Genomic DNA, 15,002 nt, shown 5'->3' on the forward strand with positions numbered 1-15,002 from the left:
ATAATTTAAAAAAAATTGACGTGGGGCTTCGCACTATATTTGTGTCCAGCCAGGTACAGCAGGCAGGAACGGGCTGCCCCCAACCACCAGCTGCCTATTTGTACCTGGCCGGACACAACAATATAGGGAAGCCCTTTTTTTCTTAATTATTTCATGAAATAATTTAAAGAAAATTGACGTGGGGCTTCGCCCTGTTTTTGTGTCCAGCCAGGTACAACTAGGCAGCTGGGGGCTGGAATCCGCAGCGCAGGGAGGCCCAAGCTTTCTGGGCCACCCCCGCTGCAAATTGCAGTCCGCAGCCACCCCGGAAAATGGCGCGTTCATAGAAGCGCCATCTTCTGGCGCTGTACCCAACTCATCCAGGGCCCTGATGCGGTGGCTCACTGGGTAATAAAGGGGTTAGGGCCAGCTTGGCATTATCAGCTGGCCCTAAGCCCGAAATTCATGGGGTCACGCCAATATTAGACATGACCACCATGAATTTCTAGTAAAGTATTTAAAAAAAACACAACACCCAGAAAAAAGTCCTTTAATTGAAATAAACACACAATTCTTTATTGTTCTAAATTAAACCATACTTACCATCACGCCCATTCCAGCTGAAGCCAACGATCTCCTGAAATAAATGAAAAATAATAAAGCAACATCATCCTTACCTTTCCATGGTTCCCATGACAGCTTCAGCTCTGCTACATCGAGATGACAGGCTGGACCGCAGCAGAACGCTGCCATCCAGCCTGTCATCCCGCAGACACTGAGAAGCGCAGGCTTGCTTGCGCTCCACAGTGTCTCTCTGTGAGGGCATCCAGATGAGCCGAGTTAATGTCCAATGAACTCGGCTCACCTCATGCACGTCACTGACAGCGTGGGAAAATTCTCCTGCACTCAGCGCTTCAGCGTGGGAGAATTCTCACGCTGAAGCGCTGAGTGCAGGAGAATTCTCCCACGCTGTCAGTGACGTGCAGGAGGTGAGCTGAGTTCATTGGACATGAGCTCACCTTATGCACGTCACTGACAGCGTGGGAGAATTCTCCTGCACTCACCGCTTCAGCGTGAGAATTTTCCCACGCTGTCAGTGACGTGCATGAGGTGAGCCGAGTTCATTGGACATGAACTCGGCTCATCTGGATGTCGTCACAGAGAGACGCTGAGCAGCGCAAGCAAGCCTGCGCTTCTCAGTGTCTGCGGGATGACAGGCTGGATGGCAGCGGTCTGCTGCGGTCCAGCCTGTCATCTCGATGTAGCAGAGCTGAAGCTGTCGTGGGAACCATGGAAAGGTAAGGATGAGGTTGCTTTATTATTTTTCTTTTATTGCAGGAGATCGTTGGCTTCAGCTGGAATGGGCGTGACGGTAAGTATGGTTTAATTTAGAACAATAAAGGATTGTGTCTTTATTTCAATTAAAGGACTTTATTCTGGGTGTTTGTGTTTTTTTTAACTTTGACTATGGGGTTAGTAATGGGGGTGTCTTATAGACGCCTCTCCATTACTAACCTGGGCTTGATGTCAGCTGGCATTATAAGCTGACATCAACCCCAACCCTATTACCCCCTGCCACCGCACCAGGGCAGCGTGGAAGAGCGAGGCTAAGTGCCAGAATTGGCGCATCCTATGAATGCGCCAATTCTGGGGCGGCTGACGGCTGGTGTTTCTAGCCTGGGAGGGGGCCAATATTCATGGCTCCCTTCCTGGGCTATTAATATCAGCCCCCAGCTGTCTGCCTAGCCTTTGCTAGCTATTAAATTAGGGGGGACCCCACGTCATTTTTTTGGGGGGGTCCCCCATTTTAATAGCTAGTAAAGGCTATGTATTCAGCTGGGGGCTGATATTAGTAGCCTGGGAAGCTCCGTGGGTATTACCCCCTTCCCAGGCTTCAAACATCTGCCCCAGCCGTCTGCTTAACCTCCGCTAGAGCCTAAAATTAAGGGGAACCCCACGCCAATTTTTTTAATAATAAATCCTTTATTTTAATACTAAATGACAAGAACAGTAACCAACACTATCACTGTACTTCATATATATGTGACTGACATGTTTCTATCTATCTAATCTATGTGTGAAGCTCTATTCTGTCTGTTATAAATTGTCGGGTACCGCTGCTGAATTGCCGGCCGGCTTTTTTAAAGAGACAGTGCATGAAAACACTATTATTTTTTTTGATAAATCCTTTACGCTAAATGACAAGTACAGTAAGCAACACTGTCACTGTACTTCGTATATATGTGGCTGACATGTTTCTATCTATCTAATCTATGTGTGAAGCTCTATTCTGTCTGTTATAAATTGTCGGGTACCGCTGCTGAATTGCCGGCCGGCTTTTTTAAAGAGACAGTGCATGAAAACACTATTATTTTTTTTGATAAATCCTTTACGCTAAATGACAAGTACAGTAAGCAGCACTTTCACTGTACTTCGTATATATGTGGCTGACATGTTTATATCTATCTAATCTATGTGTGAAGCTCTATTCTTTCGGTTCTAAATTGTCGGGTACAGGTGTATGCCGCTGCTGAATTGCCGGCTTTTCATGTTTCACTGTTGGCACTGTTCCCATCGATTTGGGCAATCACTGTAATGCCACAACCACCATGGCTGTGGCATTACAGTGAGTGGCAGACAATCCCTGCATGATTGGTGCTCTAAATAGCGCCAGACATGCAGGACACGCTTTTGGTGCACGAACAGTTATCGAACATAACCTCGAACAGCCGAATTTTTTGCAAATCGTTCGGGTTCGTCGAACAACTCGAACACCGCCCAAAACAGCTCGAATTTGAGATTGGCGAACAGTTCTAGTCGAACACCGCTCATCTCTACTTATTATACCAAAACTAAAGCTCCAAATAGACTAGAGGTAAATAATAAAAGTCTGGCTGTTTGTTGTCACCACTAGGGGGAGCTTACTGCATTTGTAGTACAGCATTATTCCATTAAGCTGCAGCTTTATAGCTCCCTCTGGTGGTGACTTCCAACAGTCAGGATTTTATCAGGAACTCTATGGCTGTATAATATAAAGCAGGAGATTCAGAGTCGTGTAGTAGAAGATTGGGGCGATGACTCTATAGAAGATAGTACATTTCTAGAGTACTTTATGCCACTTGACCATGACCCCTCATTGTGAAGTTCTTCCCACTTTTCAAAAAGTTGTCAGAGCTTGCGGAGACTTGTATATAAATGGCAAAAGTTGCCAAAATTTGGTGACGTTTGAAAGTTTTCTGCCAAATTTGTTTTGATGAATCAGTGATCTATCTGTTTCTTCAGTATTTTGTGGCTTTTGTTTCTCTTTATGGCTATGGCTAAACTAGGAGTTATGATATCTTCTCATCAACCAGATTCACATTAAAATGGCTGCTGCATTCCCTGCCTCTTCTTTTATACAGGCTATAATAATCCCTTCTGATTGGCTATGCTATATCATGTGATTTGATGTCTGCAATATATTATAGGGAAGCCCACCCATCCACGCCCAAGGTCATGTGAGTCTTCTCTGCCTGATGCAGTCTGAGTAAAATGGCAATAGACTGTCACGAAAGCAAATCATTTTTTTAATTAGATGGGTTCAGAAAATTCCTAAAAATGTAACACACATAACATTCACATAACATCAATTCACTTATTTCTAGAAGTTTGTGAAAACCCTTGGTCAACACTTCCCTTTCCTCCCGAAAGTGATTGACCATAGGAGTCAAAGGCCTGTGCCCATCAGAAAGGAAGAACATTGGAAGGGGATCAGTAAAGGAGTACACATTTTTTTTCTTAATTTCTAGACCATATTGAGTTCTGTTTTAAAACCGTATTCGGACCATGACTGTTGGATGTCCTAAGAGTAGATGCAGATGAGTGTGTTGTTCTTCCGAGTGTGGTCCAACAAAACATCGGACTAATCTTATTTCATTGGGCCGTGCTAATGTCCGATTTTTTTCTTCGAATAGAGTCGGTCTGGGGAAAAAAAAATTGCTGAATGCCCTAATATTCGGATCACCATGCAAGTCAATGAGTGCGTTGAAACCATCAGACTGCACTCGGATGATGTCTGAGTGCAGTCCGAATTCCACAGACTGACACAGTAGAGAAGATGGAGAAATTTTTTTTTGGAGCACACCATGATCACACTGCAATCAAAGTTTGATCAGAGAGTGATTTGCATAGTCAACCCAATTCGAATCGGCGGCTGTGTGACCCTATCCTAATATATAGATACAAAGTAGTTCAAAATACCATTATTTAATGGAACCACCATCATCATATTCACTTGTTATTATCTATCACTTGATGTTTTATTTTTTCAGGTAGTCGGCAGTGGGAAAGAGTTGAATCATCCCTTCGGACTCTCCCATCATGGTCATTATGTCTTCTGGACAGACTATATGAATGGTTACATATTTCAGCTAAACTTGAAAACTAATAACATCACCCTCCTGAGACAAGAGAGACCTCCGCTGTTTGGACTCCAGATATACGACCCCAGGAAACAGCAAGGTAAAAATGCACAATCCTACAAGTAATGAATACAAGCCACAATAAACGAGACAACTTTATTTTATACCTTGTTACTCTAACCATTTTCTTGGTAATACATGAAGGAAGCGCAGGCAAGTCCAATTACAATCTCATTTGTGGATCCGTATTACCTGCAGTTTTAAATTATCTTCCTGAAGGTTCTTCACAAATACATCTTCAATTTAATTCATTTCCTGGAATTTTCTGAATTTAAGAAAACTTGACATTTCCAGAAAGATTAAGAAAGACATGAAAGAAGTCATGACTGTATATCAGTAATCTGAATACATTGTCTGCACCAAGAATGCACCTGATAGATTGTAGCGAGCCGACATCATGAGATCATGATTACAAGACGTGGGCAGGCGGGTTGGAATTAGATTATTATTTATTAATTAACCTTTGGGGACATTTTTTTTTACCTTAAATGCATGTGTTTGGGGCTTTGAATATATATATATTTTTGCATTTAGGTTTCATTAAAATTTTTTACAGAATTTGACTTTTGCAAAGTTTTTGTTCCCCTGTACATTCACCTTGACCAATGTGGTCTGTGGTCAAAAATCAGCTGTGAGAAGCTCAAAAAAAAATACAGATTAAAGCCAAGTTCACACGATCAGTGTTTGGTCAGTATTTTACATCAGTATTTGTAAGCCAAAATCAGGAGTGGAACAATCAGAGGAAAAGTATAATAGAAACACGTCACCACATCTGTATTTATCACCCACTCCTGGTTTTGGCTTACAAATACTGATGTAAAATACTGACCAAATACTGAACCTTTGACTTTGGTCAAAAGATTCCCTATTAGATCATCATAGCACACTGACTGATGGATTCTCAGTTAACTCCTTCTGCAGCAAGTAATTGATAGTGAAACACCGCGTCTGTAGAAGGAAAGTGGTGCAAAATTTTTAAGAACACTCAAATGCAAAAAATGATGGTTAGCTCAAAATACAGTCAAGAAAAAATCCCCAAATTTGGACATTTAAGGTGATATTACTTGTTTTCCAACTATGCAAATGATCAGAAGACATGGCAGCAAAGGGAGGTTACTAAGTGAATGGAGATGATTCAGATGAGCAGTAATACCGTCCGCATCCACTGGACAACAGAGAAGCTGTTTTTTTTTTCCAGAAAAAAGCCATTTTTTTGTAGTCACATACTGTACAATCCCTTTAATGGATTATACAAGTTAAAGGGAATCTATCAGCAGGTTTTTGCAATGTACAATCTGAGGATAACATAAAGTAGGGGCTGAGACCTTGATTCCAGTGATGTGTCACTTGTTAGTCTGTGTGCTGTCATTTTGATACAATCTCTGTTTTCTCTGCTGCAGATCTTGCGGAGCTCAGAATGCTGAGCTGTGTATAACCCCGCCCACACCACTGATTGGCTGCTTTTTGTGTACAGTATATATTGAGAGAAAGCTGCCAATCAGTGCTGGTAGCGGGGTTGGACCAGGAGGCATGAGACACCTAGTCCTCCAGTGATAATCTCCTGCTGATAAAACATTGATTTTATTAAAACAGAAACAAGCAGCTCAGTAAGTGACACATCACTGGAATCAAGCTCTCTGTCCCTACATCATCTACAATATACTGCTCTCAGATTACATAGCAAAAACCTGCTGACATATTCCCTTTAACACCTGTCCAATTGAAAAGTGTGGATCGCACAGTTGGGGTCACTCACCAATTGACAGAAAAGGGGACTTAAACTCCCCGTGTTCCTTTAGGTACAATGTATGTTGCGAGATGTTTTTCATGCACCCTGAGACTTCAATAAAGTCTACGACCCTGGCAAAGTGAGCTGACCATTATTCTTGATTATAGTTCGTGAGTTTGGGGAGGAGAGAGAGATTTTTCCAGCTCCCGAGTTCGGGTCCCCACTGATTTTTATGGGATTCTGGATCGGTTGAGCCCAACGAAGCAGAACTTCCATGGATCCGCTCTTCCCTAGTCACATGTGTTGTACTCATGACACCACTGCTTCAAGCTGTCAGCAAGCAAAGACCGGGGCAGTTGCCAAACGGCAATGTTGTATCTGGCTTACAAAAGAGAAAGAAAAATAGTGGCGCTCATTGATGGATACCAATCTTATTTAGGTTAGGATCACACGACCCCTTTCTCTGCGAAAAAATCGGGTCGATTATGTTAACCACACTCTGTTTAAAGTTTGATCAAAGTTTGATCTGATTTTCTCGGATGTGGAGAAAAAAAAGTTTCTCCTTTTTCCACATGCCCGTGTGTCCGTGAAAATCATCCGAGTGCGGAGTGTTATAGCAGAAGATGAGGCCCCTCAAATTCAAAGACCCCATCTATGCTATATAAATCTGAAAGTTACTTTAGGTCAAAATAACACCAGCTGTGAATGTTCCTTCTTGAATCAATAATGCGTCCTTGCTAGTCATCAGAATGTATCTGATTAAATGTGTCTATTTAAATGTGTCCAAATAAATGTTTCAACACAAGCATAGACATCACAAGAATAGAAACTAGTCTTTGTGTGCTAAAATTGTATAATCAAACCATATATGGTAAATCCGTTTCCTGCCTTCAGAGTGGATATAAACCCATGCTTTGTAATAAAGTTTAGAGCTTGTTTGACACACATCCTGTCCTGTGTCTCAGTCTCTCCGAGCTCGTAATCCAAAGGATAGAAGACTCAGAATGCAGTGACCACAGGAGCGATGTTTTTCATAGACATGAATGGACGAGTGCGATCCAATGATAGGAGGCAACACGTGCCTGCTGCGATTTTTCGGACATGTGTATGGCCCCCATAGACTAAGATGGGGACGAATGCTAACCGTCAAAACCCCCGATAGCATTCATCCGATTTTTACGGTCGTGTGCACATCAAGATTGAGGAGAGTACTGCAGACTCATCTAGGATGTTTGATATAAGAGGCGAATAAATGGTTCCTTGATCCGATCATAGACTAGATCATCAGCTCGATCATCAATCCATGTGATGGGAACTTTAACCAGGCGAGCAAGAGATCAAATGACAGTGTTACAAATGACTTTACAAATACTGTAATGTGAAGTATTTGCTATGTTTTTAAACTTTTTTTTTTATTTAGACTTTAACGCTAAAATTAAAGTTGGAATGTTCCTCTAAAGATTTGTAATGGGTGAGCTAAGCCTCTGTCGTCAGGGAGGCACAACGCAATAAAGCAGCATTGATTATGGATACATTTTATCTAATTCCTTAACAAGTAAATTGTACAGCAGCTGGAACGTTCACAATTAAGTATATGATTACGCTGCACAAAAAAAAACAAAAAATGCAAGAAGGGTGGCAAGAAATATCACGGCCAAATAAGTCATGGCGACTTTATGATACGGTGGCAATCACAATGTTTCATTCCCGTTACCCCGGAGGCTCGACGCTGCACAGAAAATAATGACACACAAAATGTTTCAAAGCTGTAGTTAAGCGATCAATTGTTTTTAATTTTCCAGAAAACAAGCCTGCTTCGTTCCAATGCAGAAGCAGCAAGAAATAGCTTATTCCACTCAAGGGCGAAAAACATTGTATACTTCTGTAAAATGAAAAGAAATGGAACTAAAGTGTGGGCGCTCTGACACAGCTCTGGTTAACATTATGGGATATTATGGCTTCGGGTTATTCTTTTGTTATATTTATCTTAACCACAAGGGGCAGTATAGCTTCAGTTTTTGTAATTTTTTTTTAAGAAAAAGTTTTTCTTTTTGGCTCTAACTTTGATGCATCACAAGTTTTGTCCTTAGATGTTGACAATCGAAACCTCTTTATATATAAATGTATGGCTCTGGTCATTTACAATTAGTCTTAAAGCTGATTTTTCACAAGCTTTAACATTGCAAACTGTATTAAAATGTTAAATAGATTTCTTAGACCTGATGACTGGTGTACTTACTTTGAAAATCCTTGCCATAACGGCTCTACAATCCTGATGGCTAATAAAGAATTTTTTGTGTGTGTCCAAATACAGCCCGACTAAATTTCAGGCAGGAAGACTGAAAACAAAAATATTCTAACATTCCAAAATGGATTTTCAATGAAAGTACACCAGTCTAATAAGAGCCACAAGATCTATTCAATAGTGTAGGCAGTTTATCTAGTTGGACTCATAAAATCAGACAGGGAAACTTTAAAAAAAAAGATTACGCAGCTATTTTTACAGGGATTTTCAAAGTAACCACACCAGCCCCATCAGGTACAAGAGATCTATTTAAGAATGTATGCGGGTTGTATGGTAAAATCTGTTGACATATTTTATTTTATGTCTAAACATTTAGACTCCTGTTTTTCCTGCATACTGAAAATGCTCCCCCCTTCTCCCCGAAAATGTAATTTTGGAAACTAGAAAGGGGATGGAGACCAAACACAATGCGCTATCCAAAGTGTGGTGCAATATGATTGTACAAACTGACACAGTATAAAATGGCATAAGGAAATTAACATTCCTTAAAGACATATTCATACATTACTTTGTAAGGGGGCAAGTGAGGGTCGTTTGAAGTTCTTCCTTGCTCCTAATATCTTTAAGATAATGTTTCAAATTTTGATTGTTGGCGATCTGACTTTCAGGATACATGGAGATCAGCACAATAGAAGGTACTCTGTGTCTCCTGTACTATTTACAGGCACTGTAGCTAGTCAATATGGCTGTCCGTAGTAGGGATTGCAGGTTGTCCCATTCGTTAGGATGGGACTGAGCAGGATAAGTTCCATTACCAGGCGCAGGTCATCAAAATTAGGTTATGACTGCCTAATGGTGTTTTCTAAAACCCCTCTCACCTGACTTCTGTTTGTATTGTCTGCAAAACTAATGTCACATTGACAGCGCTGCAGCCAATCACTAATCTCAGCAGATCATGACATCAATTTGGACAAAGCCGCTGAACACAGTTATTGGACGTGACATCAGTGCTGCAGGCATTAACAAACATTGGGACAACTGTGGAAACTCATCGCTGGTTCTCGTGAGCCATAGATCAATTTTTTTTTCAAAACTGGAAAACCCCTTTAATTCCTATAGAACCACTTTATCTGGCCCATTATACAATTGGCTGGTGTAATGTGAATAGCGGCAATCATAGAATACTAGAATGTTACAGTTGGAAGGGACCTCCAGGGTCATCGTGTCCAACCCCCTGCTCAATGCAGGATTCACTAAACCATCTCAGACAGATGTCTGTCCAGCCTCTGTTTGAAGACTTCCATTGAAGGAGAACTCACCACCTCTCGTGGCCGCCTGTTCCACTCATTGATCACCCTCACTGTTTTTTCTAATATCTAATCTGTATCTTATCCCTTTCAGTTTCATCCAATTGTTCCTCGTGTTTCCATGCGCAACTGAGAATAAGGATGATCCCTCTACACTGACAGCCCTTCACATATTTGTAGACAGCTATTAAGCCTCCTTTTAGCCCTGTTTTTTGCAAGCTAAACATTCCCAGCTCCTTTTAAAAAAGACATAAAAAAACTGGAACAAGTTCAAAGAAGAGCTACCAGGACGGTGAGTGGACTGTAAACTATGTCCTACGGGGAACAGTTAGTTCCTTGTAGGACATAGTTTACAGTTCGCTCACCATACTGGTCTCTCTTCTCTGAGCTTGTTCCAGTTTTGTGATGTCTTTTTTAAAATGTGGTGCCCAGAACTGGACACAGTATTCCAGATGAAGTCTGACCAAGGAGGACTAGAGGGGGATAATTAATTCACGTGATCTAGACTCTATGCTTCTCTTAATACATCCCAGAACTGTGTTTGCCTTTTTTGCTGTTGCATCAATCTTTATATAGAATATGCTACAGAACCACTGAAAATCAATACTTATAATGTAAAGGTGCATAGTTTCATTCCATTTTTTTTTAGTGTTACTCGTATAAAAGTTGTACATTCAAGACAATCCCTATCCATACACTCTAAGCGCTTATTCTCACATCATGTCACGGGTGTGTCAGAGGTGACAGACAGTCGCCCTGCAGTGGTTTGCAGGAGATCTCCACGTTTGGCAATGCAGATAGCTGCCTAGATAGAAGGACCCAGCGACTACCTCCCTTTAGTCAGGGTTTATATATACCTGGTGTGTCTAGGTGAGCGTTGCCGGTTATACTCATTTTTACTTGGAACTTGGCTGAAGCAGCTTCACGTCCTCTCTGGAGTCTTGAAGCCGTGTGCTTTGTTGGAGTTCTTCTCAAGCTAAGTTGTTATTCCCCTATGTTGTCTTCCCCTTTTGTCTTTAGAGTGCTAGCGGAGGTTGACTAGTGCTCATCTTCTTCCACCCCCAGCTATAGCCTTACGCCAGGGTTAGTAGGGCGAGGCACGTGATTGGCGATAGCTGCGGAGGCTGTATAGGGACGATAGGGGTAGACAGGGTGACGCTAGTCCAGATTAGGAGGTCACCCCTTCCCCCTTTCCCTAGTGTCTGGGCTCAGTTTCCCTTTCCCCTCTGTGTTGCACTCACACCTGGCATAACACATCAGTATTTAATCAGTATTTTTCATCAGTGTTTGTATGTCAAAACCAGATGTGGAACAATCGGAGAAAAACTATGATTGAAAGATTGGAACTATAATTGAACGATCAACACCTGTTCTATGTTTTTGAGATTCTTCTGAAGTGTGAACAAAGCCTCCAATGGAATATACTGATCAGAGAAAAAAATACAAAACAATGTTTCTCCTTCCATCTCTCTCTATCTGCAGTACCAGGGTTGCCAATTTGACTTTTCACTTTTTCTGGACAACTTATCAAAAATTCAGGGACAGGCAATAATTTTTACGGACACATTGGAAAACCATAATAAATCATTATGATTATAAGTGATCCATGTCTACATCCCATATTTCTGATATGGAGACATCAGCTGCATTCACTGTAAACTCAAAAATTGTGATAATTACCGTTAATTAAATTTGCCAGAGGAGCATGCATGGCTTATAAGTCTCCTCACTCTGAAATGCCAGACGTGTCTTGTCACTGTCACTGTCTAAAAGGAGAAACATTACTGCTTATTACAGTCATAAAAGGCATTGAACCCATAGCTTCCATTTTCTTATGAGAAAACTTCCAGGATAGAAAACACTGCCATCAGTGAAAATCAGCATGGCACATTCGAACAAGATTCTCTGTTATCTGCCATTCAAGGGAACATGCCACATTTAACATGATCTGTGGTCCGCAGGTTATAGAGCAGATAGAGCTGAGCAGATAACTATATGGGATTGTGAATAAATATTTACCTTAACTTGCATTCTATTTATTTATATTTCTGCTCTTTCTATACGGAGGAGTCCAGTGGGCGGTCCTTCTCAAAAATAGACCGTTTTAACTATAAAGAGAACACCATCAAGAAAAACAGATGGATAACGCCTCATAAAATATGACCTTTATTGAATTTAATTAAATAAATAAATAGCATAAATACAAGAACAGAGTAATCCTATGAAGTACCACATGACATATATTTCAAACCTTACTGTTGGTTATTACCTACAGTGAAGGAAATAATTATTTGATCCCTTGCTGTTTTTGTAAGTTTGGCCACTGAAAAAGACATGAACAGTCTATAATTTTAAGGGTAGGTTAATTTTAACATTGAGAGATAGAATATCCAATAAAAAATAAAGAAAATCACATTGTATAAAATTAGATAAATTTATTTGCATTTTGCAGTGAGAAATAAGTATTTGATCCGGCGACTCAGTCTGCTTCAAGGAGTCACCAGTGATATTCACATTTCCCCTTGTGAAGGCTTGAAGCTACAGCAGTCGACTAGCTTCCTCTCTGGTGCACTTGGAGGACGTTTGGTGTTATCTCTCTGGTGTCTGCTCAAGCTAAGTTTCCGCCCTTCGTTTGTCTCCCTTGTCGTCTTTAGTTCATAGTAGGGACTGACCAGTGCTCACCCCCCCTCCTATCTAAGGTCTAGTGCTAGGGATATACAGGGTGTTAAGGGGACGGTTGCAAACAACTTTATTATAATGGAACGCAACCGACCCTGGGGTCTGCGATGCAGCCTGGTGGACTGCTGCCGAACACCTTCCGGGTGAGAAGGTAAAACAACCAACTTAAATGACAATCCCCTCCATGTTACAGCACACCGGAGCGGGAATAGGAATTCGCACTATCTCCGTTAACTGCACGAGAGATGTGTGATAAATAAAGTATCTGTAGTCCTGTTGCAGCACAGGGACTACACAGTTGGCGCTAGGATGCATGTGTGGCTCACGCCGCCGTGTAAGTGCTCTCAGCCGGCGTGCTACCGGCCTGAGGGGAATCACTCCACATGGCTTACAGGTGGTACCGGGAATACGGCGTCTGCAGACTGCTCAGGGTGTATGGCGACCCCTTAGTCGGAGCCAGACTGTCAGACGAAGCTACCTGCCTATTTCCACTAAAGCACACGTGGAGCTCAAACGACCAATCAGGCGGTGCCAGTTCACCGGATCAGCTGACTCCCAAACCACCAATCACGGTCCGCCATGTCACGGGCATGCTCAGTACAGAGAAACCTGGACTTAGGCTTTAACAGCCCTGTCTCCCTCCGTAACCTATGCTTCATGTTGCTAGGCACAAAGACCTAAGAGACAACCTGCTCTTCTTGTGGACCAGCTAGGCGTTGGGACTGACGATGCTGCTTAGCAGCATCAGCCCTGATTGGACCAGAATAGGAGTCCACAGAAGGTTCTAGACCCATTTCAAATCCAGCAAACACCTGACGTCTAACATAGGGCTTAGGTTTCCTGCTCAAAGATTGGTGCGGAACCAATATAGGGATGGTAGGGTAGGCAGGGTGTTATTAGATCAGCCTAGGGGTCTCTACTCCCCCTTTCTCTAGTGTCTGGGCTTCCTTCCCCTCATCCCTTCGTGTTGCACTTAGTCTTTCCCACATTGTCCGTGACAATATTAATCCGCTCTGCTCCTCTTGCTCTCTAGCTCTGCATGTACAAAATGATAGGTTCCCTTTAAGGGTATTGCCATTTTGCACAATATTACCAGCAGTTTTGCTTTATTACATATTTTTTTCTATTATTATTTTTGAGTCAAATCCTGAAATATTGCAGAGCTTCGTACAACCAGTACATGCTATTTTGGCAGCAAAGTTAAATACATGGTGCAAATTAAGCAAGCCATCTTCTTCCCCCCCCTTAGGCTCAGATATTAGCACATATAGCCATCTGCTTACTGGAAAGTGTTGTTCTTGTTGAGCTCCACCGCTGATTCTAATACTGGCTCTGCAGCTGCTGTTTGTGTTCCATTATTTTGCTGTAGATTACTCATTCGCGTAGGATCAGCCGCAGCAAGTCCGGGTGCTATTTACAACATGGAGGCCGCAGTGAAACATCTGAAACCTCAAACATAATTCTGCAATTGTTTACAATATCTCTTACATCTTTCCATTGCAATTATAGTGCTCTATTGTTTACAAAATATACTGGACATTTGGACGCCGCGACCGTGAAAAAAACGACATTTCGCCCAATGCTGTGTCTGTCGTGTGACTCCAAACCAGCCAAAGTCATTCAGTTTCTTGCCAGCGGAAGATTAAAATATTATTAATACTATGTTGTCACAAAATATTGTAAAAGCTTATGGCGCTTTAAACCTCCTTTGTGATTAAATCCGCTGGTTTGGGATGCCAGATTCTCTTCATGGAAAATGGACTTTGAAATCAGTGTTAGAATGATGAAATGTATCATTATTACACCATCACGGGTTGTGTTAGTGAACCTGACTGGCAGAGCACAGTCCACACTGTACACAGCATAATACCAAGACTTGGGGGAAGAATGGATGCTGCGAAAAATAAAAACTGAGAAGGATGAACTTGCGCACAAATATTCTTGCAAAAATATACACAACTAATTTATTATGTATCTACAGTTGTAAAGGAGAGCAAATCTTATAAGATTCAAATTCACCATCTTTCCTGATCTGGTGAATTTGGTAAGAACTTCAGAGCCTCCAACGTGATTAAATTGCAGCTGCACTTTGAGGCTTTGTGCACACTAAGTTACTCAAGGAGTTTTTGGGGCAGAACCTAAATAGAAACTCTCCAAATCTCAAAAGTTTTGAACTCCTCAAAAACTTTGACTTTCTGGTCCAAAAACACAACTTTGGCCCCAATTCATTTTTGATGGCCGTCTCGATGACGTGGGGTGGAGTCAGATGCTCCTGAATTATTAAGAGGTGCACACCTCTTAAAGGGAATCTGTCAGCAGGTTTTTGCTATGTAATATGAAAGTGACATGATGTAGGGCCAGAGTCCCTGATTCCAATGATGTGTCCCTTACTAGGCTGTGTTTTGCTGTTTCAATAAAATCAGCATTTTATCAGCAGGAGATTATCACAGCAGGACTAAGTGTCTCATGCCTCCTGGTCCAAACATGCTCCACTACTGATTAGCAACTTTCTGCATATTGACAGAAAGTAGCCAATCAGTGATATGGGCGGGATTATACAGAGCTCAGCATTCCGAGCTCTGCTAGATCTGCAGCAGAGAAAA

General features: G+C 41.7%; 1 protein-coding gene across 5 annotated transcripts in view; it reads left to right on the plus strand.

Annotated features, from left to right (window-relative positions):
• The window catches only part of LRP1B (LDL receptor related protein 1B), a 2,071,868-nt gene that overhangs the window by 1,080,206 nt on the left and 976,660 nt on the right, over positions 1-15,002 (plus strand). For all 5 annotated transcript variants that reach the window (XM_073647246.1, XM_073647248.1, XM_073647249.1 and 2 more), the window contains exon 14: positions 4,290-4,479. In XM_073647246.1, the coding sequence (XP_073503347.1) occupies positions 4,290-4,479 (190 nt within the window). The remainder of the gene's footprint in view (positions 1-4,289; positions 4,480-15,002) is intronic.

Source organism: Phyllobates terribilis, unplaced genomic scaffold, assembly GCF_046119375.1.
Source record: "Phyllobates terribilis strain yellow unplaced genomic scaffold, ASM4611937v1 Scaffold_9__5_contigs__length_417890890, whole genome shotgun sequence".
Lineage (NCBI taxonomy): Eukaryota > Metazoa > Chordata > Amphibia > Anura > Dendrobatidae > Phyllobates > Phyllobates terribilis.